This window comes from Diadema setosum, chromosome 14, assembly GCF_964275005.1.
Source record: "Diadema setosum chromosome 14, eeDiaSeto1, whole genome shotgun sequence".
Classification (NCBI taxonomy): domain Eukaryota; kingdom Metazoa; phylum Echinodermata; class Echinoidea; order Diadematoida; family Diadematidae; genus Diadema; species Diadema setosum.
Genome location: NC_092698.1, coordinates 30699846 through 30721222, shown reverse-complemented (window position 1 = coordinate 30721222; position 21377 = coordinate 30699846). Strand labels below are relative to the sequence as shown.

The 21377-nt window shown below is 39.9% G+C and overlaps 1 protein-coding gene across 1 annotated transcript in view; it reads right to left on the bottom strand.

The window, feature by feature from the left end:
- The window catches only part of LOC140238277 (uncharacterized), an 85070-nt gene that overhangs the window by 21605 nt on the left and 42088 nt on the right, over window positions 1-21377 (bottom strand). The window contains exons 32-54 of the mRNA XM_072318213.1: window positions 18324-20582; window positions 17351-17623; window positions 17042-17169; window positions 16546-16795; window positions 16151-16300; window positions 15145-15633; window positions 14310-14552; window positions 11277-13535; window positions 10291-10563; window positions 10024-10151; window positions 9550-9799; window positions 9045-9113; window positions 8227-8586; window positions 4947-7019; window positions 4328-4609; window positions 3732-3859; window positions 3065-3278; window positions 2773-2922; window positions 2200-2322; window positions 1838-1960; window positions 1177-1299; window positions 833-955; window positions 234-359 (exon numbers count right to left, since the gene is read on the bottom strand). Of these exons, the coding sequence (XP_072174314.1) occupies window positions 234-359; window positions 833-955; window positions 1177-1299; window positions 1838-1960; window positions 2200-2322; window positions 2773-2922; window positions 3065-3278; window positions 3732-3859; window positions 4328-4609; window positions 4947-7019; window positions 8227-8586; window positions 9045-9113; window positions 9550-9799; window positions 10024-10151; window positions 10291-10563; window positions 11277-13535; window positions 14310-14552; window positions 15145-15633; window positions 16151-16300; window positions 16546-16795; window positions 17042-17169; window positions 17351-17623; window positions 18324-20582 (10596 nt within the window). The remainder of the gene's footprint in view (window positions 1-233; window positions 360-832; window positions 956-1176; window positions 1300-1837; window positions 1961-2199; window positions 2323-2772; window positions 2923-3064; window positions 3279-3731; window positions 3860-4327; window positions 4610-4946; window positions 7020-8226; window positions 8587-9044; window positions 9114-9549; window positions 9800-10023; window positions 10152-10290; window positions 10564-11276; window positions 13536-14309; window positions 14553-15144; window positions 15634-16150; window positions 16301-16545; window positions 16796-17041; window positions 17170-17350; window positions 17624-18323; window positions 20583-21377) is intronic.

Here is a 21377-nt window from a genome sequence, read left to right as displayed (position 1 = left end):
AATGTAGGACGAATATTGCGTTAGAGGAAAAAAAAACCCGAATTCAACACTTCTTGCCTCTGTAATGACGACATAGAGATATGATTATTTCCTCTTAATCAGGAACAAATCTGGTGTTCATTTGGCACTATAAATTGTTTCATAGTTTTGAAGAACATGGTATAATTTTTCCTTCATTATTTTATCACATGAGATTGACCCGCCGAATAATCCCTCCTAAGTTTAATACTCACGACTCGTGGTAGCCTTTCCACGAGTCGTTGTCATCAAACCCGTTGTAGTGTCTAAACTATCATCTACTTCCGTCGTGCTCACAAAGGTAGTTTCTTCATCTGGCTTTGTTGTAAAACTTCCTTGTTCTGGGGAAAAGGGGTGAAGAAATAGATGTTCATAATTTACTTTTAGATGTAAGTAATATTGGTTCTAACCGTTTAAACAGTATTTTACAATTTGCAATTGAAGAGTTTGTTCGCAAAAACCGATAATTGCATTTTTGAAGATTTTGAAGTACGGTCTCTGTCATAAAATACAAAATAATATCTTTTAAATGATATATTGGTCACTACATATAAAGGTACATTTTTGAAGTTATGATCAAAAGAAACAAACATTTTCTCATTATTCTCTTTATTTTTCTTGAACTTTAATCGCAAATATCCCCATTTGGCAAATATGGACTTATCGGTTTTTGCGAACAAACTCTTCAATTATTCAAAAGTCGTTGTGTGAATGCGATGCCAAGCAGCAGTTAGGACTGCAAAACGTAGTATCGGGTCGAGTCTAAGTTTCAAAAATACTGTCTTAACACCGTAAATTCCTCTTAAAGACTTACTAGTGGTGGCCTTTTCACGAGTCGTTGTCATAAAACTAGTTGTACTGTCCACACTTTCATCCACGTCCGTTGTTCTCACAAAGGTGGTGTCTTCACCTGGCGCTGTTGTAAATCTTCCTTGTTCTGGAGAAAGAGGGTGAAGAAATAAATGTTCATAATATTCTTTTTAGAGGTGAGTAATATTGGCTCTTACCGTTTAAAAATTGTACAATTTGCCACTTTTTAAAAGTCATGTTGTGTGAACGCGATGCCAATTAAGAAGCAGTTAGGAATACAAAACGTAATATCAAGGTCGGGTCTAAATCTTACTCTTTCAAGACCTTAAATTTCTCTTAAAGACTTACTAGTGGTAGCCTTTTCACGAGTCGTTGTCATCAAACTCGTTGTAGTGTCCACACTATCATCCACTTCAGTTGTTCTCACAAAGGTAGTTTCCTCGTCTGGCGCTGTTGTAAATCTTGCTTGTTCTGGGAGGAAAAATGGTGAAGAATTAAAGATTCATAATATTCTTTGTAGAAGATAGTAATATTGGTTCTTACCATTTAAACAATATACAAGTTGCAATCATTTAAAAGTCATGTTGTGTGAACGCGATGCCAATTAAGCAGCAGTTAGCACTACAGATGGACTATTCAAAATACTTTACATTTTCGGTAAGAAACAAAAAGAAATCATTACATTTTAGCCAATTTGGTCAATCTTTAAAGCAAGCGAAGAAAGTAGACGAATATATGTCTGAAAAAAATGAAGATTTTCTTTGTATCTAATATCAGTTAGAATCGTATTTACATTATCTAGACGTTTTGTAGCTGCCTGTCAATTTTGTGTCATTGTTCTTTATGTATTGTATGTGACATTTATTTTGTACCTGAATGTTTAAATGAATAAAATTTCTTTGCGAAAAAAAGTTAGGATTACAGAACGTAATATCAAGGTCGGGTCTACGTTTCATTTTTATACGTTAAAATACTGTTTTAAGACCTTAATTTCCTCTTAAAGACTTACTAGTGGTGGCCTTTTCACGAGTCGTTGCCATCAAACTACTTGTAGTGTCCACACTTTCATCCTCTTCCGTTGTTCTAGCAAAGGTAGTTTCTTCATCCGGCGCTGTTGTAAATCTCCCTTGTTCTGGGGAAAAAAAGGATGAAGAAATAAATGTTCATAATTTTACTTTTAGGTGTAAGTAATATTGGCTCTTACCGTTTAAACTATATATTACAATTTGCAATTATCTAAAAGTCGTGTTGTGTAAACGAGATGCCAAACAGCAGTTAGGACTACGAAACGTAATATTAGGTCGAGTCTAAGTTTTATATTCATATGTTAAAATACTGTCTGCAGACCGTAAACTACTCTTAAACACTTACTAGTGGTAGCCTTTTCACCAGTCGTTGTCATCAAACCAGTTGTAGTGTCTGCACTATCATCCACTTCCGTTGTCATCTCAAAGGTGGTTTCCACAGTTGAGACTGTAGTAAATCCTTCTTTCTCTGTGAGAGGGTGAAAAATTAGTTTATGCGTACATCTAAGTCTATCTGTCTGGTGTTTTTGTTAATTTTGTTTTGTGTGTGTGTGTGTGTGTGTGTGTGTTTTGTTTATGTAGGCTATACATTGATTTACATCTGAATTTTCAATTCATTCCTTTTTTTTTTACGTGAAAGCTAAGATATCTCAATGAAACACAAAGCTGGAATTATACTGGGAAATGGTTTTACAAACCCAACTTAACACTGCTGACGCAAAACTGCTATATAGTTATAGACTATCCGAATCCACGGTGTACAGTGGAAATGTCAGTTATTGTTTCATTTGGCTGATAAAAATTCATATCCGATTATTATGCTTATCCTGTGTGCATCGACAGGAAATGTGCGAAGACAGTGTAATCGGATGACTACTCAGAGTAGGGTGTGTTGATGACCCTCTCACTGATATCTTACCATTACAATTTCTGCCGGGATTACTGGGAAGATCCGGGGAATTGTCTGTGAAACTCCTGTCACACTGACAAGTGAAGGAACCCTCAGTGTTAATGCAGGCGGCGTTGACATCACAGTCATTGTCGTCATTAGAGAGACACTCGTCAAAATCTTGTTAATCAAACAGATTTGAAAATGGAATCATAAATTTTGAAAAAGATTGGTGAAGTCAAAAGAAAATGAAATGTCTTATTCTGAAATAACGTAGGGAACACATGGTGAAAATATAAGATAGTACAAAATGTTGACGTACCTTCCACCGTGATGGATGACTCATCAATCGTTGCATTGATGGGGGCCGTTGCTAGGGAAGTCCTGAAGGCATCTGCGACAGTGGCCGCATTGGCGCTAAACGTGTCTTTGAAGTTGACTCTGTACGCGGCAATGATGGAACCGTTGCTAAAGCCAGTGACGACAGTGCCACGGTAGAAGTCGGCCACAGAACTCGTTTGATACACCACATCGAGCTGAGGCAAGGCAATATGTGTGTTGCAATATTATCATTCAAGTTATTTTGTCTGTTCATCTTCACCGTGCCATTTTTTTTTTTCATTTCAGCTTGAATATTTACAAATTTCGTGGTCGCACAACCAAAGCATCACCAAGATGTCATTCTTACAAGATAATGTCTAAACATGCATCAAAAGAAAGGACTTACTATCTCCCAAATACACATGGCTTACCATTCTTTGATGCCTTGGGCAAATACTCATTTCCCCTCGTACAGATATCACAGTACTAATATACGTAATTACATATTAATTTACTTATGTGTAACCACTCTACTCAAGTATCTTTTATATGGGCAGGTGCGGTATGAAGATGATTTCACATAATGTATTATGTACTCGTGTACAACAGAAATTTTTAGATGTATGTGATGCGCAACTAAACGCCTTTTCATTATTTTATTTACTTACCGTGGATTCTACAGTGGACGATAATTCTTTGAATTGAGGAGAATTTTGATCGAGTAAGTCATCACTGAAGACTGCCGTCTGGCCGTCAAATCCTGTGAAACTTAGACTACCAGCAAACGTTCGGACCTCTGTGAAAGAAAAAAACAAACCAACAACAACAATACAGGAACAGTCGAGATTAAAATGATACTGGTAATTATAAAGAACACAGGTATTCTTCAGTGCTGAAAAAGTACTATATATCTGTTAGGTGGAGTTGCAACTGATTACCTTTGACAACCTGAAAGAGATGTAAATGTGAATCATACATTGTTTAATATTTGGACAACTGTAGAGGTAGGAAACAGTCAACACCACTTCTTCCGGGAGAAACCACACACTAAAGACAGGTATAGCCAATCCACCATCTAACCAGGGAGGTGGGAAGAGATACCTTCTCTTCCCACCTCCCTGATCCAATGCGTAGCACTGTCCATCTTACCTCTACACACGTCGAAACAACAATGATGCATGATCCACTAATGTCACCATCTCAAAAGAACAACCATATCCTGAATCCTGAATCCCTAATATGAGTCGTCAACAAATGTAGTTACCTGTGCATATATTGCTCTTGTCTCTGGCATAGCCTGCTCGACAGACGCACTTGTACGAGTTTTTGACGCGTTGACACAAGGTGTTTGCATCATCTGTGCATGGACTCAACATGCACGGATCAGCTGTAGAGGTCGATGTTTCACCCAGATCCTGGTCGTCTGTGGTAAAGTCAATCGGTGTTGCTGTTTCTTCATATTCCAATGTTGTATAGTCCAGTGTAGTTCTCTCGAACTCTGTAGTCTCCTCGGCTGGTGCAGTTGGACGCAATGTTGGGATAATCTCTGTTCGAGAAATCAATAAAGAAAGTTTTATAGACAAATTTGATGTGATTGAATGTGATTTCTTTTTACGGGCATGCAAGTCGAGACAAACTACAAATTAGAAGTATGATGCTTTTAAATGCCACGACGAAGTGATATATATTGTATATATATATATATATATATATATATATATATATATCATTTGAACATTTACCTTTTTTCTTTGCAGATGATAACCAATTAAGCACATACACTGCTCTGCTGTAAACGGTTTGACACAGAACATCAAGCACACACAGACGGCACACACAATACAAATACAAATACAAATACAAAGCACTCGATAGAAACTCACTCTTGCATATTGGAGCCATGCCACTCCATGAACCATCTGGCTTGCAAGTCAACGCCGGATATCCAATCAATTCAAAGCCCCTAATGCAGCGGTACACGACCCTGTCTCCAACAAGGGATGGGGATTTGAAGTAAGGGAGATTCCTTAAGAAGGGCAAGTCAAACCAGTAGAAGAATGGTGCGATCCTTTCGTAGACCTCTTCCAACACATTGCGTACTATCATCTTTGAGAATGATTCAACAGCATAAGCCAATACTTTCAGCTGCTTTATGATTGATATTGGAGACAACTGGTTTAGCATTGGTACATTAGAAAAGTCCAGCACGCTGTACCAGCTGAAGTTATTCCAGTCGATCCCCAAAACCCAGTGTAACATCACCTTCATCTGGTCGGAGATAGGTAGACTAGAAATGTCAATTACTTGAGACCAGTCAAAATTCTGCCAGTCCATTGTCATCACCATCATCACAATATCTTGCATCCCATCAGGCATCGGCAATTGTGATAGGTTCATACTTCTCCAGTCGGGACTCTCCCAGCCCATTTGAAGTAACGTCGTGAGGAAGATTCTGCTCTGATTTGAGAGTGGAAGATCTGACAAGTCAATCATTTGTGACCAATCAATGTTTCCGGTTTCCGAGATCACCATCATCAATTGCAGCGTTTGCCGCAATTGATCCGGTATCTGCGGCATTGACAGATCAACGACTTGTGACCAGTTTGCCGGATCATTGGTCAACAGAAGCAAAATTAGCTCCTCTGTACTGTTTGCAACAGGTAGATTGAGGAAATCGAAAACTGTTCTCCAGTAGAGTTGCCGGTCATTAGCAGGTTGCATCATTAGCATCCCTTGGATTTGATCAATCAACGAAGAAATGAAACTTCCAAAGTTAAAATTTTCCCATTCGTTAATAACCAGGAAATTCATGAACTGCCATGAAGACTCCGAGTAGTTCGAATTCATTGACATGTTTCTACCAGCACCCCATCCGGTTCCATCCCAGTCAAGATTCATGAGAATGTACAGGAGCTGTCTGTTACCAATAGGTATTGGCAGACTTTCTACCATTCCTGTCCAGTTGACGTTCTGCCACTGCGTATTGGTCATCATGAATAAGAAGTTCTGGAGTTCATTTGAAAGATTCAACGACTCCAGATCGACGGCGCTCCAATCCATATTCTCCCAATCCACACTCATCAGCAAGGTCAAAAAACGACTGACATCAGTCAGCATGGAGGCATCTGTTGAATTGTTTTCAGTCCAGTTGAAGTTATTCCAGCCTACTCCCATTATAATTTGAACAATGTCCTGAACTGGAGCCGGGAGAGCTGACACGTTGACGAACTGGTTTAGTATGTAAAGATATTGCGAGTCAAACGTCATCATTGATAGTAGTTGGTTTCGGACGGCTTCAGGCAATGGTAGGTTGTCAATATTCATGTCCATATTTGACCAATCAACATTCTGCCAATCAGTGTACATTAAAAGAAGTAGAGTCGTCTTCACCTGCTCTGGCACGGGTAAATGTGCCACCACCTCATATGTTGAATTGAATTGGGTCCAATCGGTGTCCACTAGCAGCTCAAGTATCTGGATAATACTTTCCGGAAGAGACAGCTGTGTCAGAATCTCGCGGGAAGAATCGGAACGACTCCAATCCGTGTTATTCATGGAGAGTAGGAATTCTCGTACTCGGGCCGGGAAGAGAAAGTCGGTGTTGTTGTCAGTGGACAAGTTCCCACAATCCATGCTCATCATGGAGGTCATATTGTTCCAATCCATGCTGTACCAGTCACAGTTTAGTACAACTCCTATGACGGAACGAACAGGCTCCGGAAGGAGTAGATCAAACATAATCGTAGCATTCATTTCATTATTCAGTATGAGCTCCAGCACTTGCTTGAGAGTATCAGGGAGAGGTAATGCACTCACATTGGCATTAGACCAGTCAAGATATAGACGACCGTCACTTTCTAACTGTATCACAGGGAAGCCTTCGGGGATTCTAGGATTAATGATTGACAAAATGACCTGCCAATTATATGTGGACAACCAGTCATAGTTGGCCCAATCTGTTGTCAAGACCAATGTCAGGGTCTCACTAATGTAAGTAGGTAATGGCAGTGCTGATGAATTCATTGCACTCCAGTCGATATTCGAAAAGTCACTATTCTGCCAGTCTGTCGGAGCAAACATGTTTATAATGTTTTGGACAAAACCTTGAATGAATCGCATCAATCTGGAAGAATCACTAGCTGACATGGGCCAATCAATTGACATACTAATATTCATGAGTTGTTGTATGACGTCAATTGGACGTCTGTTGAAGCCCCCAAAATCTGGAAAACTAGCAGCCTCCCTCGTGCTTTCGGGGAAAGGTGTTATATCCCACGTGACAGTAGACATACTTTGTGTAGTATCATCTTCGTTGCCAAATGGATTTGGAATGTCAATGTTTCTTAAATTGAAAGCCCCTATCCTCGGAGGAACATTTCCCAGGTCAGGACTCTGAAACTCCAGCGAACTCGTCGTAAATTCGCCAGTGTAGCTTTCCCAGGACCATGTGCTTGTCGGTTGAGAGTAATTCCAGTGTATTGGACGGCGTCTGTCATACGAAATGACGAATCCATATGCAGAAGGGCGGGGGTGTGGGCCACAAGTAACTGCACCGTATAGAGATAAGAAATAAAAGCATTAGTGCGTAATTGAGCCCTGTTACTTTTCATTGAAATGTATCTTCATAAGCAATGTGTTTTATACAATGATCAAGATGATACAATTTTACATCGCTACCTTTGTATGTAGTCTCTGTAAGCTGCCATGTATCTGTGTCGAGATTACTATTCTCTAAAGGTGCTAATTTATTCCATAATGTAAGGTAAATTGCAATCATATATAAATGACAGGATTAAACATTGAGTATTTTCCTCAAAACGAAATAAACAAACAAAGAGAATGTAAAAGAAAAGTGTTCTACCTAATGATCTCATACGAAGGTTCTCGCTTCGTAAATTATAAATCAAAAATAGATAATACTGCATATTATCGCAAACGCCATGATCACTACTCTTTAGAAGCTAACGCGGAAATTTGAGAGTTAAACTGCTGATGTGCATTCAGTAGGAAATTATAATACTATGATTCTACAATTAATTCTACGATATAATCTTACTTACGTAACATGAAATAAAGTTATAAATCTAAAAGCGCTTAGAGACATTTCATGTGATAATGCGCTATATAAATACTGTGAATTATCATTATCTAGGTCCTCTTTACCTGTGCAAACTGGAACTGGACCACTCCATTGTCCTGACAGGCAGACGATCCACTTATTTCCAACCAGCACGTAACCAGGCATACAGGAGAAGACGACCTTATCGCCATTTTCATACCAGTCTTCATACTCAAGTGATCCGTAGGGTGGTGCTTTCAATGGGGGGCACATTGGACGGGGCACGATGGTTGGCGAACTAGTAGTTGCGTCATCTAATTCGTCGTCGGTAGTTATTTCGTCAGGTTGTCGGGTAGATGTACGAGTTGAAGTCTGCTCCTCTGAAAGTGTGGTCGCCATAGGAAACTCTGTAGACTCTTCTCTGTCGCTTGGAGTGGTATTATCACCAGGCTGATCTGTTGTTTCTGCACCCATTAAGCAACAAATAGTAAAAATGGAAAGTTCATTTAAAGTGAGGCAGTTTCTTTTTCTGTTTTTGTTTTCTGGATAATACTCTTTCTCATGTCAGCATTAATATTTTTTCATGTGATTTGTCCATAAAGCTGGGAGCCCTTTTCTGTGATGAAGGGAAAAGATGAAAGGTAAGAATATGAAATTCTTTGATTCTGAAATTCGCATTGCCGAATATTTTCCGCTCTTGTGGAGCCAAACACATCATCTTAATACATTTTGTCTAAAAGCAACAAACAGGGAATCCCAAGGCAATGTACAAACAATTTGACTGATGACATAAAAGCTATTTAATTTGTGCTGCTTGCAATTTCCTAGCCGTTTTTGTACTTACGACTGCAAAGTCTGCCGGGCTCGTTCGCGTCTGGCGAAATGTCTTCGAAACCACTTTCACATTGACATGTAAAAGAACCTTCTGTGTTGATGCACAAAGCGTTTGTGTCGCAGTTGTTCTCGTCTGGAGAAAGACACTCGTCTAGATCTGAGAAACATGAAGGAAACATGTCAAGTTAGCAATTATTCACTTATTTGAAAATAATACAGGATAACATCTTCAATTTTGTATTGAATTAGAAAACAAAGACGATAAATATACTACAACATTAAAAGAAATCACAACATAAGTCAAATCATTATATTGAACTACGTTTGATGGCATAATCAAAATACAAACACGTAGAAAGAGATACAGTGATAGAGCATTTCATTTCCCATCGCTCATTGTGATTGTGGATCTCCTACAGAGGAACAAGATAGATTATGGATCATAGAAAAAAACATTATTACCGCAGCTTTATTCATAGATAACATATATTTAAAAAAGGGAGCGAGTCGTTCTAGTTTCACCTAGTTTGGTAGTGTTTCAGTCCTTTCGCGATTGAGAAAAAGAGGAAATGAGTAAGACCTTATGGATATACCTTCAACTGTGATAGATGACTCGTCGATGGTAACATTGATAAGTCCCAACTGAGCGGACATTATCAAGGACTCGGTGAATGACGCCGTAACTGAGGCGGCTGTAATGGGTGATGAGGATGAATCGTTGGATGCACTGTCTTCTCTGAAGTTAACCGTGTAATCGGCAATGATGGAACCGTTAGAGAAGCCATTGACGGTCGTACCCAGGTAGCGACTAGCCAAGGAGCTCATCAAATACACAGTGTCAAGCTGGGTAAGATACGAGTTAACAAGAAAGAAAGATGTGTTTAACCATTTCAGTATATTACCTTCTATGACCATTATAATAACTAATATCATCTATCTTTCAAACGTTTTTACCATTTACTTCATTTCAGGAATTAAGTAAAAGAAACTTTTCACAAAATTGAGACGTCAAAGCAAACGTAATCGTGCTGGTATGCTCATTCTTTAAATGGGAAGGATTGACTTACCGTGGTCTTCACATTTGACGATAATGCTTGGAACTCTGCTGAAGCCGGATTTAGGAGTTCCTCAGAAAAGACCGCTACTCCTCCATCTATTTCCGTGAGTCGAAAGCTGCCGACAAATTGTTGGGAGCCTTCAAGAAGACAAACATCGATATGCCATGAGATTTAAGCCACATATACTAAGTTGTAACAATGGAGATCACTCAGTTCTCTTTATTTCAGTTTTTTAATGTAGAGAGTTGGTCTACAAGAAATGACAATTTCACTTACTTGTACAAGACTTATTCTGGTCTCTGGTGTATCCTGCGCGGCACTGGCAGACGTAGGACTCTCCTTCAGATTTGCAGTCAGTATTGATGTCAGATGCACAAGGACTTGACAGGCATGGGTCTTCAGCTTTCGTCGACATCTCAGTAGTAGTCAAGTCTACTTGTGTGCTCACTTCTCTAACAGTAGTTTCCTCGAAGTCCGGAGTTGTGAATTCCACGTTAGCAGTTGTCTCCTCCGTTTGTAAAGTACGAGGCGGTAATGTAGAGATGATCTCTGCAAAGGAAACCGGGTATGGAATAGAATTGCAATGTCATTTCAATTTTTCAAATTTCGATAGGATACGTTTACATGACTCTTTCAAATTAATCTGAATAATCGAAGTCAGTGTACCACAACAAAGGGCATAGACAAATGTCAAACATGAGTACAATTTCAACCAATCACCGCAAATAGACGAAACAGAAAAATAACCATCGGTATACCAGACAGAGACAACCACCGAAATTAAAGCAACAATAAATTGCTGTGGTAAACAATCACTGAAATCTCATGACGTAATATCTGATGGAAACCTTGTGAAACATTTGTTATATAAGATAAATGAGGTTGAATACCAAAAGATGATGAAATGTTCTTACCAACATAAGTAATTATGACTTCCTTGGATGTGAAAGAAATAAGAAGCCTAAATTTCATTTGGTTAAAATAATAGTCAGTATGAATTTCTTGAGGACTATGATTACAATATATAATACAATTTATGATCGATATCAAATGGTACATGCCCTGCCAAGCAATACGCTAAATGGCATGCACTCCGGTTCTTGTGTTCCAGAGAGGTTTGGTCCTGGAATATTGCGAGCATCACTTGGACTGTTGGAAGTGCACACATTCATGTAGATCGAAATTGCGTTCACCTTCTATCTACATGTTGATGAATGGGTGAGAAGTAACATTTCTGTTTACGAGAAAGCGAAATCACTTACTTCTGCATTGAGGAACCATGTTACTCCATGAGCCATCTGGGGTACAGACTAAAACTGCTGATCCGATCAGCTCAAAGCCTCTCCTACAACGGTAGAATACTCGATCACCGACGACAGACATTGGACGGGGCGATGGTATACGGGGTAGGAACGGTAGATCAAGCCAGCGTAGGATTGGAATTAATCCTCTGTAGACTGAATACCTAATGTGTTCCCCTATGCTTGTAAGAAACGATCCCATAGACTTGACAAGAAGCTTGACATGGCTCAGCAATGTAGGTCGCAAATGTTCGCCCATGAACACCATTTGAAGAAAGCTTTTCATGAGATGTGGCATGGGCATATCTGTAACATCCAAGTCCATCCACTGCATGTTTCTCCAGTCCATTTTCAAGGTCCAGTGCATCATCAATTTCATCTGATCGGAAACAGGAAGACCAGACAAATCTACCATTTGAGACCAATCGAAATTTTGCCAGTCCATTGTCATCATCACTCTCAGCATATCTCTCATTTCCGCAGACATCGATAAATCTTCCCAGTTCATTTCGCTCCAATCGGGATTTTCCCAATTCATCGTCAACAAATGGGTCAAGAATTGTTTGCTTTGTTCTGAGAAGGGAAGTCCAGACAGATCAATGACTCTGGACCAGTCAACATTCTCTAGATCCATCATCATCATCATCTCTATCATTCCTCGCAAGTCTTCAGGAATTCCTATCGCTGAAACATCAACAACTTGGGACAAGTCAAAATGATGCCAATCAATTGATATAAATAATCTGATCATGCCTATCACGTGATTATACATCGGAACTTCAGTCAGATGCGCGTAACTCAAATTCATGGTCATTAGCAAGGATGTCAATTCCCTGATATTTCGAGGAATAGGAACACCCGACATATTTACGATGTTGGACATGTCGACGTTTTCCCAAGTCATGTTTCTGAACATCATGACGATCTCCCTCACATTGTCTGACATCCTCAAGTTATCCATAGTCATATTCATCCAGTCAAAGTTATCCCAGTCTATTTCAGGCATCATGACAAGAAAATCTCGCATCCAATCAGGAAGGGGAAGCCCTACCAAATCCAATCCCGACATGTCCAAATTTCTGCTCTCACTGGTTAACAGAAAGGTGATGAAGTTCTTTGTTTCATTGGACACTGGTAGATTAAGGAATTCGAAGACAAGCGCCATATCAAAGGCTTCGTCTGTCATCATACTTTGAACGAGGTCAGGTAAGTTTGTTAGGGAGAAATTTGATCTTCCTAATTCAAAGAAGTCATGTTGATGTGACAATACGACACTAAACAACTGTTGAAGGAATCCCTGGTAGGAAGAGTTCATCCATGAATTTGGGTTCCATTCCATCTGCCGCCAATCCATACTTAGCAGCGCGTTTAGAAGCTGTCTGTTTCCAACAGGTATTGGAAGATTCTCTACCATACCTGTAAAGTTCATATTCTGCCACGATGGCATACTGGCAAATGCGGAGACAAAACGTTTCATCTCATCTGGAAGTTGTATGGACGTAATATTAATTGCGCTCCAGTCCATGTTCACCCAATCTGTTGTCATGAAAACCATCAATAATCGACTTGCAGCAGGTGGTAACGGAAGATTCAATACGTTTTCCTCGGTCCAAGTGAAATTATTCCAATCTAATGCCATGAAATCTTGTACAAACGTTTCAAGAGGAAAAGGAAGGATTAAAGTTGACATATTTACAAGTCGGTGTATCATAGTGAGATTCTGTAAGTCGAACGTTTGGAGCATTGTCAGGATTTGATTTCGAACGTCATCAGATAGAGGAAAGTTGTCAATGTTCATGTCCATATTTGCCCAATCGACATTCTGCCAGTCAGTATATACCAGAAGAAGTAGCGACGTCTTGACTTCTTCCGGTAAAGGTAGATATGAAATCACATCAAAAGTCGAATTGAATTGTGTCCAATCAGTTTCAAGTAACATCGCCAACGTTCTACGCATATCTTCGGAGATAGGGAGATTCACGAGGAGATCTTCTGTAGAATTATACCGACTCCAGTCTGTGTTATTCATCATCAACAGGAATTCTTGAATTCGTGCAGAAACTAGAAAATCTGTCATGTTTTCTACAGTGAAGTTTTCCCAATCCATGTTCATAAGCTGGAATAGTCTATTTCGCCACTCACTGGGGAGAAGAGATGTCATATTTATCTCATTCATGTTAAAGTCCTCTCCACTCATGTGTTCCAGAGTGTATATTATATCTCGAATGTTATCGGGAAGTGGAAGAAGTGAGAGTGCCATATCCATCCAGTTTACATTGAGCCAATCTATAGTTTCTACAAGGAACAGCATTTCTTGCATTCTTCTTGGCATCAGTGAGGTCACATTATTCCAGTATATATTTTCCAAATTTGAAGCGAGTATCACATCTATTAATGAACGAAGGGGTTCAGGGATTAAGAGATCCATCATCACGGTGGCATTCACTTGATTGCTAAATAGAGTGTCAACTGCTTGTGTGACGTTAGCAGTGAGTGGTAACGAACTCAAGTTGAAACTTGACCAGTCAAGAGCTAAACGACCGTCATGTCCTAACTGTAACAAGGGAAAGCCTGCAGGAATTCTGTCATTGATGGCTGACAAAATGACCCGCCAGTTATTTATGGACAACCAGTCATAATTTGCCCAATCTGTTGTCATCACCATAAATAGGGTCTCACGAATGTAAGAGGGTATTGGTAATTCTGACGAATTCATAGCACTCCAGTTGATACCAGAAAAGTCGCCGTTCTCCCAGTTTGTAGAAACTATTAGCTGAAATATAGTTTGTACAAAGTTTTGAATGAAGCGTGTGACAGGTGTGACAGGGAAAGAATCAGTTCCTGTCATTGGCCAGTCTATTGACATACTAATATTGATGAGCTGCTGTATGACGTCGATAGGACGTCTGTTAAAGTCTCCGAAACCTGGTAAACTGCCAGACTCTCTTGTACTCTCGGGTAGAGATGTAACATCAAACATGACAGTAGGCATACTTTGTGTTGTGTCATCTTCATTGCCAGAAAACGGCCATCTAATAGGAAATCGGAAACCCCCACTCTCAGCATCTGCCGTAACTGTTACCGAATCCGTAGTATCTTCCTCATCATCATTGCCTCCAAAGGGATTCGGAATGTCAATGTTCGGGAAATTGAATGTTCCTAATCTAGAAGGAATATCTCCAAAATCAGGCGTTTCGTCAAAATCTTCTTGGCCATCAGGCAAGAAATCCATGGATGCTGTTGTGAATGCCGATGGGAGAGTGTGTCCTTGAAAGTCATGGCTATCATTTAAGAGGGGTGTCCAGAGGGGAGGGTTCCATGGAAGATATCTATCAGGTGGAATGATAAACCCGTTGAAAGGAGGGCGAGGGGTGGGTCCGCATGTAACTGTATGAATAAAAAATAACAACCCAGCACCGTGTAGATATGGCAGTATATAGCAGGATATTTTACTCATTCAGAATCAAAAGACAAAACCACCAGAATGGATATACACAGGGAATACGTGAAGAGGGTTATTCACATTTCCTCTTACTTAAATCTGTGTAAAGCAAATACTGATGTAAATGATAAAAAGGAAACAATCACCGCATTGAAGATATAATGTTTATATGATATTCATAGCATATCAGATGCTCAGTTCGATAGTAACATTCACCATTAGAGAATTTCCCAATAGGAGAGGATGATTGAAGGCCCGGATCACAACAAATAATAAGAAAATATGAGAATTCCAGCGTCTTTTCTGAATACATTTTTCTAAGGCGTACAAACTATTTCAACAGGCAATGACAAACATGTATCCATTGAAAGAAAGCATGATCCTTACCCTGACATTCTGGAACTGGTCCACTCCATTCTCCATCTATACAGATGATCCACTTAGGCCCAACTAGTATGTAACCTGGCATACAGGAGAAGACGACTTTATCGCCATGCTGATAGGACTCCTCGTACTTGAGTGATCCGTGTAACGGGGCAGTCAAGTCGCGGCATATAGGACCAAATGTGGTTTGCACTTCCGTTTGTGCCTCAGGCGTAGTTGTTTCATCGGGAGCAGCAGCAGTGGTGCTTAATGACGAATCAGTTGTTTGTTCAGTGGTAGTAGGAGGCATAGTACTCGATGAAGTCGTTGATGCCGTTTCGGATGTAGCCGTTTCTTCTGTTGTTGAAATATCATCAGACTCTTGGCTTGTTTGATAAGGTGAAGTCTGACCTTCAGTGGTCTCTTCCTTTCTCGGCTGAGTGGAAGTCTCCGTGGTCTCTACCTCAAACGGTTGAGTGGTATCCAGTCCACCTTCTGTGGTCGTTTGGATACCTGGCAGGCCAAAAAAATAGTGATTCAAATGAAGAATGTCAGGAGTACCTTTCCGTGCTTCAGGTTTTCTACAATGATACCTTTTCAAAATTCTACTCTTGTCCAGTTCCTTACGTCATAAAATGCAAAAAGGAAAAACAATCCTGCCCCAATACAACAAGGAAGCAAACAAACAACCAACCACTCAAACACGATGGAACCCATACAAATCTAGAAAAGCGTTTTACCCGAATACCATGAGAGTAACTGATAACACAGGATTACAGTTTTTGTACTCAAATGTTTCTTAAAGGTACGACTATTTATTCAGGAGAAAGAAAGCGGGAAAATTACATGCCATGCCATGTTTCAACAAGAAAAGATATACGTGACGTTAATTATTGCAACACCGTGAATAACGTCTGAACCCTTTCTGCATTCTCGTTAATTTCTTTTTATCTAACCATCAATATCAAGTGAATTTAAACATAAATGCATATTGTTTATCAACTACCGCAAAGTTTTTGAAGCAACTTACTCGTGCACACTCTGCCCGGTTCGTCAGGGAGGTTAGGCGACTCATCGTTATATCCGCCATTACACTGACAGGTGAACGACCCCTCCGTGTTGATGCAAATAGCGTTTACGTCACAATTATTATCATCCGAGGAAAGACACTCGTCAAAATCTGAGAAAGAAAAAAGCATCAAATGCATTCACTCGAAAAGCGTATAGCTTCCAAGAAAGAAGGTAAAACTTAACTTAAAAACAAGATGTAAAAACCTACACAGAGTAGAGTGATACGACTTTATATCTCAATCGATGTACCCTTCATTTAATGTAGTCGTACATTTCAACAATATTTTTATAGCAAAGTTTGACAATAAAAAGAGAGAGGCGGGTAACGATTTAAGCGAAACAGATGTGACTGACCTTCAACTGTCACAGAAGACTCGTCGATTGTTACATTGATGATACCCAACTCAGCGGACATCACCAAGGACTCCGTAAACGCTGTCGTGACTGAGGCGGCTGTAATGAGTGATGAGGATGAATCGTTGGATGCACTGTCTTCCTTGAAGTTAACCGTGTAATCGGCAATGATGGAACCATTGGAGAAGCCATTGACGGTCGTACCCAGGTAGCGACTAGCCAAGGAGCTCATCAAATACACAGTGTCAAGCTGATTATGACGCAGGTGAAAACAAAAGAAAGATACCTTGAATAGTGTCATTACGATTGTAGTTATCACGTCACCCAAGAATGTATTTTGCATCAGAACCACTAATCAAATGTAAATTCTATCATTCCACCTTAGGTAGTGGCACAGAAAAGGTTTTTAAAATGAACTCCTTAAGGAATAAATTCATGATAATGAAGTGACGGTGTGAATGAAATGCTATTTCTTTAACGGGAAGGATCGCCTTACCGTAGACTCGACATTTGACGATAGTTCTTGGAATTCTGCTGAAGCCGGATTTAGGAGTTCCTCGGAGAAGACCACTGCTCTTCCATCTATTTCCGTGAGTCGAAAGCTGGCGACAAATTGTTGGGAGCCTTCAAGAAGACAAAGATCGATATGCCATGAGAGAGTGCCTCCAGGTTTCTGTTCTATGTTATTACACGGATTTAAGCCACTTTATTATACTAAATCGTAACAAACCACGTATTTAAGTTCTGTTTATTCCATTTTTTTGTGTGAGAGGGTTGGTGGAAAAGAAATGACAATTTAACCTACTTGCACAAGTGTTATTCTGGTCTCTGGTGTATCCTGCGCGGCACTGGCAGACGTAGGACCTTCCTTCAGTTTTGCAGTCAGTATTGATGTCAGATGCACAGGGACTTGACAGGCATGGATCTTCAGCTTTCGTCGACATCTCAATAGTAGTCAAGTCTACTTGTGTGCTCACTTCTCTAACAGTAGTTTCCTCGAAGTCCAGAGTTGTGAATTCCACGTCAGTCGTTGTCTCCTCCGTTTGTAAAGTACGAGGCGGTAATGTTGAGATGATCTCTGCGTAGGAAACCGGGTATGGAAAAGAATTGCAATTTCTTTTCAATTTTGCCAAGGTTTACCATTTTCTTTGAAGTAAATTTCTATAATTAAAGTCATTGCACCATAACAAAGGGCATAGACAAAAGTCAAAGATGAATACAATTTCAACCAATCACCGCAAATAGACAAAATAGAGAAATAACCACCTGTGTACCACATAGAGACAACCACCAGCATTACAGCAAAAATAAATTACAGTGGTAAGAAATCACTGAAATCTCATGACGTAATATTTGATAGAAACCTTGTGAAACATTTGTTCTGTAGGATAAATAAGATTGAATATCAAAAGATGATGAAATGTTCTTACCAACATAAGTAATTATGACTTCCTTGGATGTGAAAGAAATAAGAAGCCTTAATTTCATTTGGTTAATATAGTAGTCAGTATGAATTTCTTGAGGACTATGATTACGATATATGATACAATTTATGATCGATATCAAATGGTACATGCCCTGCCAAGCAATACGCTAAATGGCATGCACTCCGGTTCTTGTGTTCCAGAGAGGTTTGGTCCTGGAATATTGCGAGCATCACTTGGACTGTTGGAAGTGCACACATTCATGTAGATCGAAATTGCGTTCACCTGCTATCTACATATTGATGAATGGTTGAGAAATGACATTTCTGTTTACGAGAAAGTGAAATTACTTACTTCTGCATTGAGGAACCATGTTACTCCATGAGCCATCTTGGGTACAGACTAAAACTGCTGATCCGATCAGCTCAAAGCCTCTCCTACAGCGGTAGAATACTCGATCACCGACGACAGACATTGGACGGGGCGGTGGTATACGGGGAAAGAACGGTAGATCAAGCCAGCGTAGGATTGGAATTAATCCTCTGTAGACTGAATACCTAATGTGTTCCCCTATGCTTGTAAGAAACGATCCCATAGACTTGACAAGAAGCTTGACATGGCTCAGCAATGTAGGTCGCGAATGTTCGCCCATGAACACAATTTGAAGAAAGCTTTTCATGAGATGTGGCATGGGCATATCTGTAACATCCAAGTCCATCCACTGCATGTTTCTCCAGTCCATTTTCAAGATCCAGTGCATCATCAATTTCATCTGATCAGAAACGGGAAGACCAGACAAATCTACCATTTGAGACCAATCGAAATTTTGCCAGTCCATTGTCATCATCACTCTCAGCATATCTCTCATTTCCGCAGACATCGATAAATCTTCCCAGTTCATTTCGCTCCAGTCGGGATTTTCCCAATTCATCGCCAACAAATGGGTCAAGAATTGTTTGCTTTGTTCTGAGAAGGGAAGTCCAGACAGATCAATGACTCTGGACCAGTCAACATTCTCTAGATCCATCATCATCATCATCTCTATCATTCCTCGCAAGTCTTCAGGAATTCCTATCGCTGAAACATCAACAACTTGGGACCAGTCAAAATTATGCCAATCAATTGACATCAATAATCTGATCATGCCTATCACGTTATTATACATCGGAACTTCAGTCATATGCGCGTAACTCAAATTCATGGTCATTAGCAAGGATGTCAACTCCCTGATATTTCGAGGAATAGGAACACCCGACATATTAACGACGTTGGACATGTCGACGTTCTCCCAAGTCATGTTTCTCAACATCATGACGATCTCCCTCACATTGTCTGACATCCTTAAGTTATCCATAGTCATATTCATCCAGTCAAAGGTATCCCAGTCTATTTCAGGCATCATGACAAGAAAATCTCGCATCCAATCAGGAAGGGGAAGCCCTACCAAATCCAATCCCGACATGTCCAAATTTCTGCTATCACTGGTTAACAGAAAGGTGATGAAGTTCTTTGTTTCATTGGACACTGGTAGATTAAGGAAGTCAAAGACAAGCGCCAAATCAAAGGCTTCGTCTGTCATCATACTTTGAACGAGGTCAGGTAAGTTTGTTAGGGAGAAATTTGATCTTCCTAATTCAAAGAAGTCATGTTGATGTGACAATACGACACTTAACATCTGTTGAAGGAATCCCTGGTAGGAAGAGTTCATCCATGAATTTGGGTCCCATTCCATCTGCCGCCAATCCATACTTAGCAGCGCGTTTAGAAGTTGTCTGTTTCCAACAGGTATTGGAAGACGCTCTACCATACCTGTAAAGTTCATATTCTGCCACGATGGCATACTGGCAAATGCGGAGACAAGACGTTTCATCTCATCTGGAAGTTGTATGGACGTAATATTAATTGCGCTCCAGTCCATGTTCACCCAATCTGTTGTCATGAAAACCATCAATAATCGACTTGCAGCAGGTGGTAACGGAAGATTCAATACGTTTTCCTCGGTCCAAGTGAAATCATTCCAATCTAATGCCATGAAATCTTGTACAAACGTTTCAAGAGGAAAAGGAAAGATTAAGGTTGACATATTTACAAGTCGGTGTATCATAGTGAGATTCTGTAAGTCCAACGTTTGGAGCATTGTCAGGATTTGATTTCGAACGTCATCAGATAGAGGAAAGTTGTCAATGTTTATGTCCATATTTGCCCAATCGACATTCTGCCAGTCAGTATATACCAGAAGAAGTAGCGACGTCTTGACTTCTTCCGGTAAAGGTAGATATGAAATCACATCAAAAGTCGAATTGAATTGTGTCCAATCAGTTTCAAGTAACATCGCCAACGTTCTAAGCATATCTTCGGAGATAGGGAGATTCATGAGGAGATCTTCTGTAGAATTATACCGACTCCAGTCTGTGCTATTCATCATCAACAGGAATTCTCGAATTCGTGCAGAAACTAGAAAATCTGTCATGTTTTCTACAGTGAAGTTTTCCCAATCCATGTTCATCAGCTGGAATAGTCTATTTCGCCACTCACTGGGGAGAAGAGATGTCATATTTATCTCATTCATGTTAAAGTCCTCTCCACTCATGTTTTCCAGAGTGTATATTATATCTCGAATGTTATCGGGAAGTGGAATTAATGAAAGTGCCATATCCATCCAGTTTACATTGAGCCAATCTATAGTTTCTACAAGGGACAGCATTTCTTGCATTCTTCTTGGCATCAGTGAGGTCACATTATTCCAGTATATATTTTTCAAATTTGAAGTGAGTATCACATCTATGAATGAACGAAGGGGTTCAGGGATTAAGAGATCCATCATCACGGTGGCATTCACTTGATTGCTAAATAGAGTGTCAACTGCTTGTGTGACGTTAGCAGTGAGTGGTAACGAACTCAAGTTGAAACTTGACCAGTCAAGAGCTAAACGACCGTCATGTCCTAACTGTAACAAGGGAAAGCCTGCAGGAATTCTGTCATTGATGGCTGACAAAATGACCCGCCAGTTATTTATGGACAACCAGTCATAATTTGCCCAATCTGTTGTCATGACCATAAACAGGGTCTCACGAATGTAAGAGGGTATTGGTAATTCTGACGAATTCATAGCACTCCAGTTGATACCAGAAAAGTCGCCGTTCTCCCAGTTTGTAGAAACTATTAGCTGAAATATAGTTTGTACAAAGTTTTGAATGAAGCGTGTGACAGGTGTGACAGGGAAAGAATCAGTTCCTGTCATTGGCCAGTCTATTGACATACTAATATTGATGAGCTGCTGTATGACGTCGATAGGACGTCTGTTAAAGCCTCCGAAACCTGGTAAACTGCCAGACTCTCTTGTTCTCTCGGGTAGAGATGTAACATCAAACGTGACAGTAGGCATACTTTGTGTTGTGTCATCTTCAT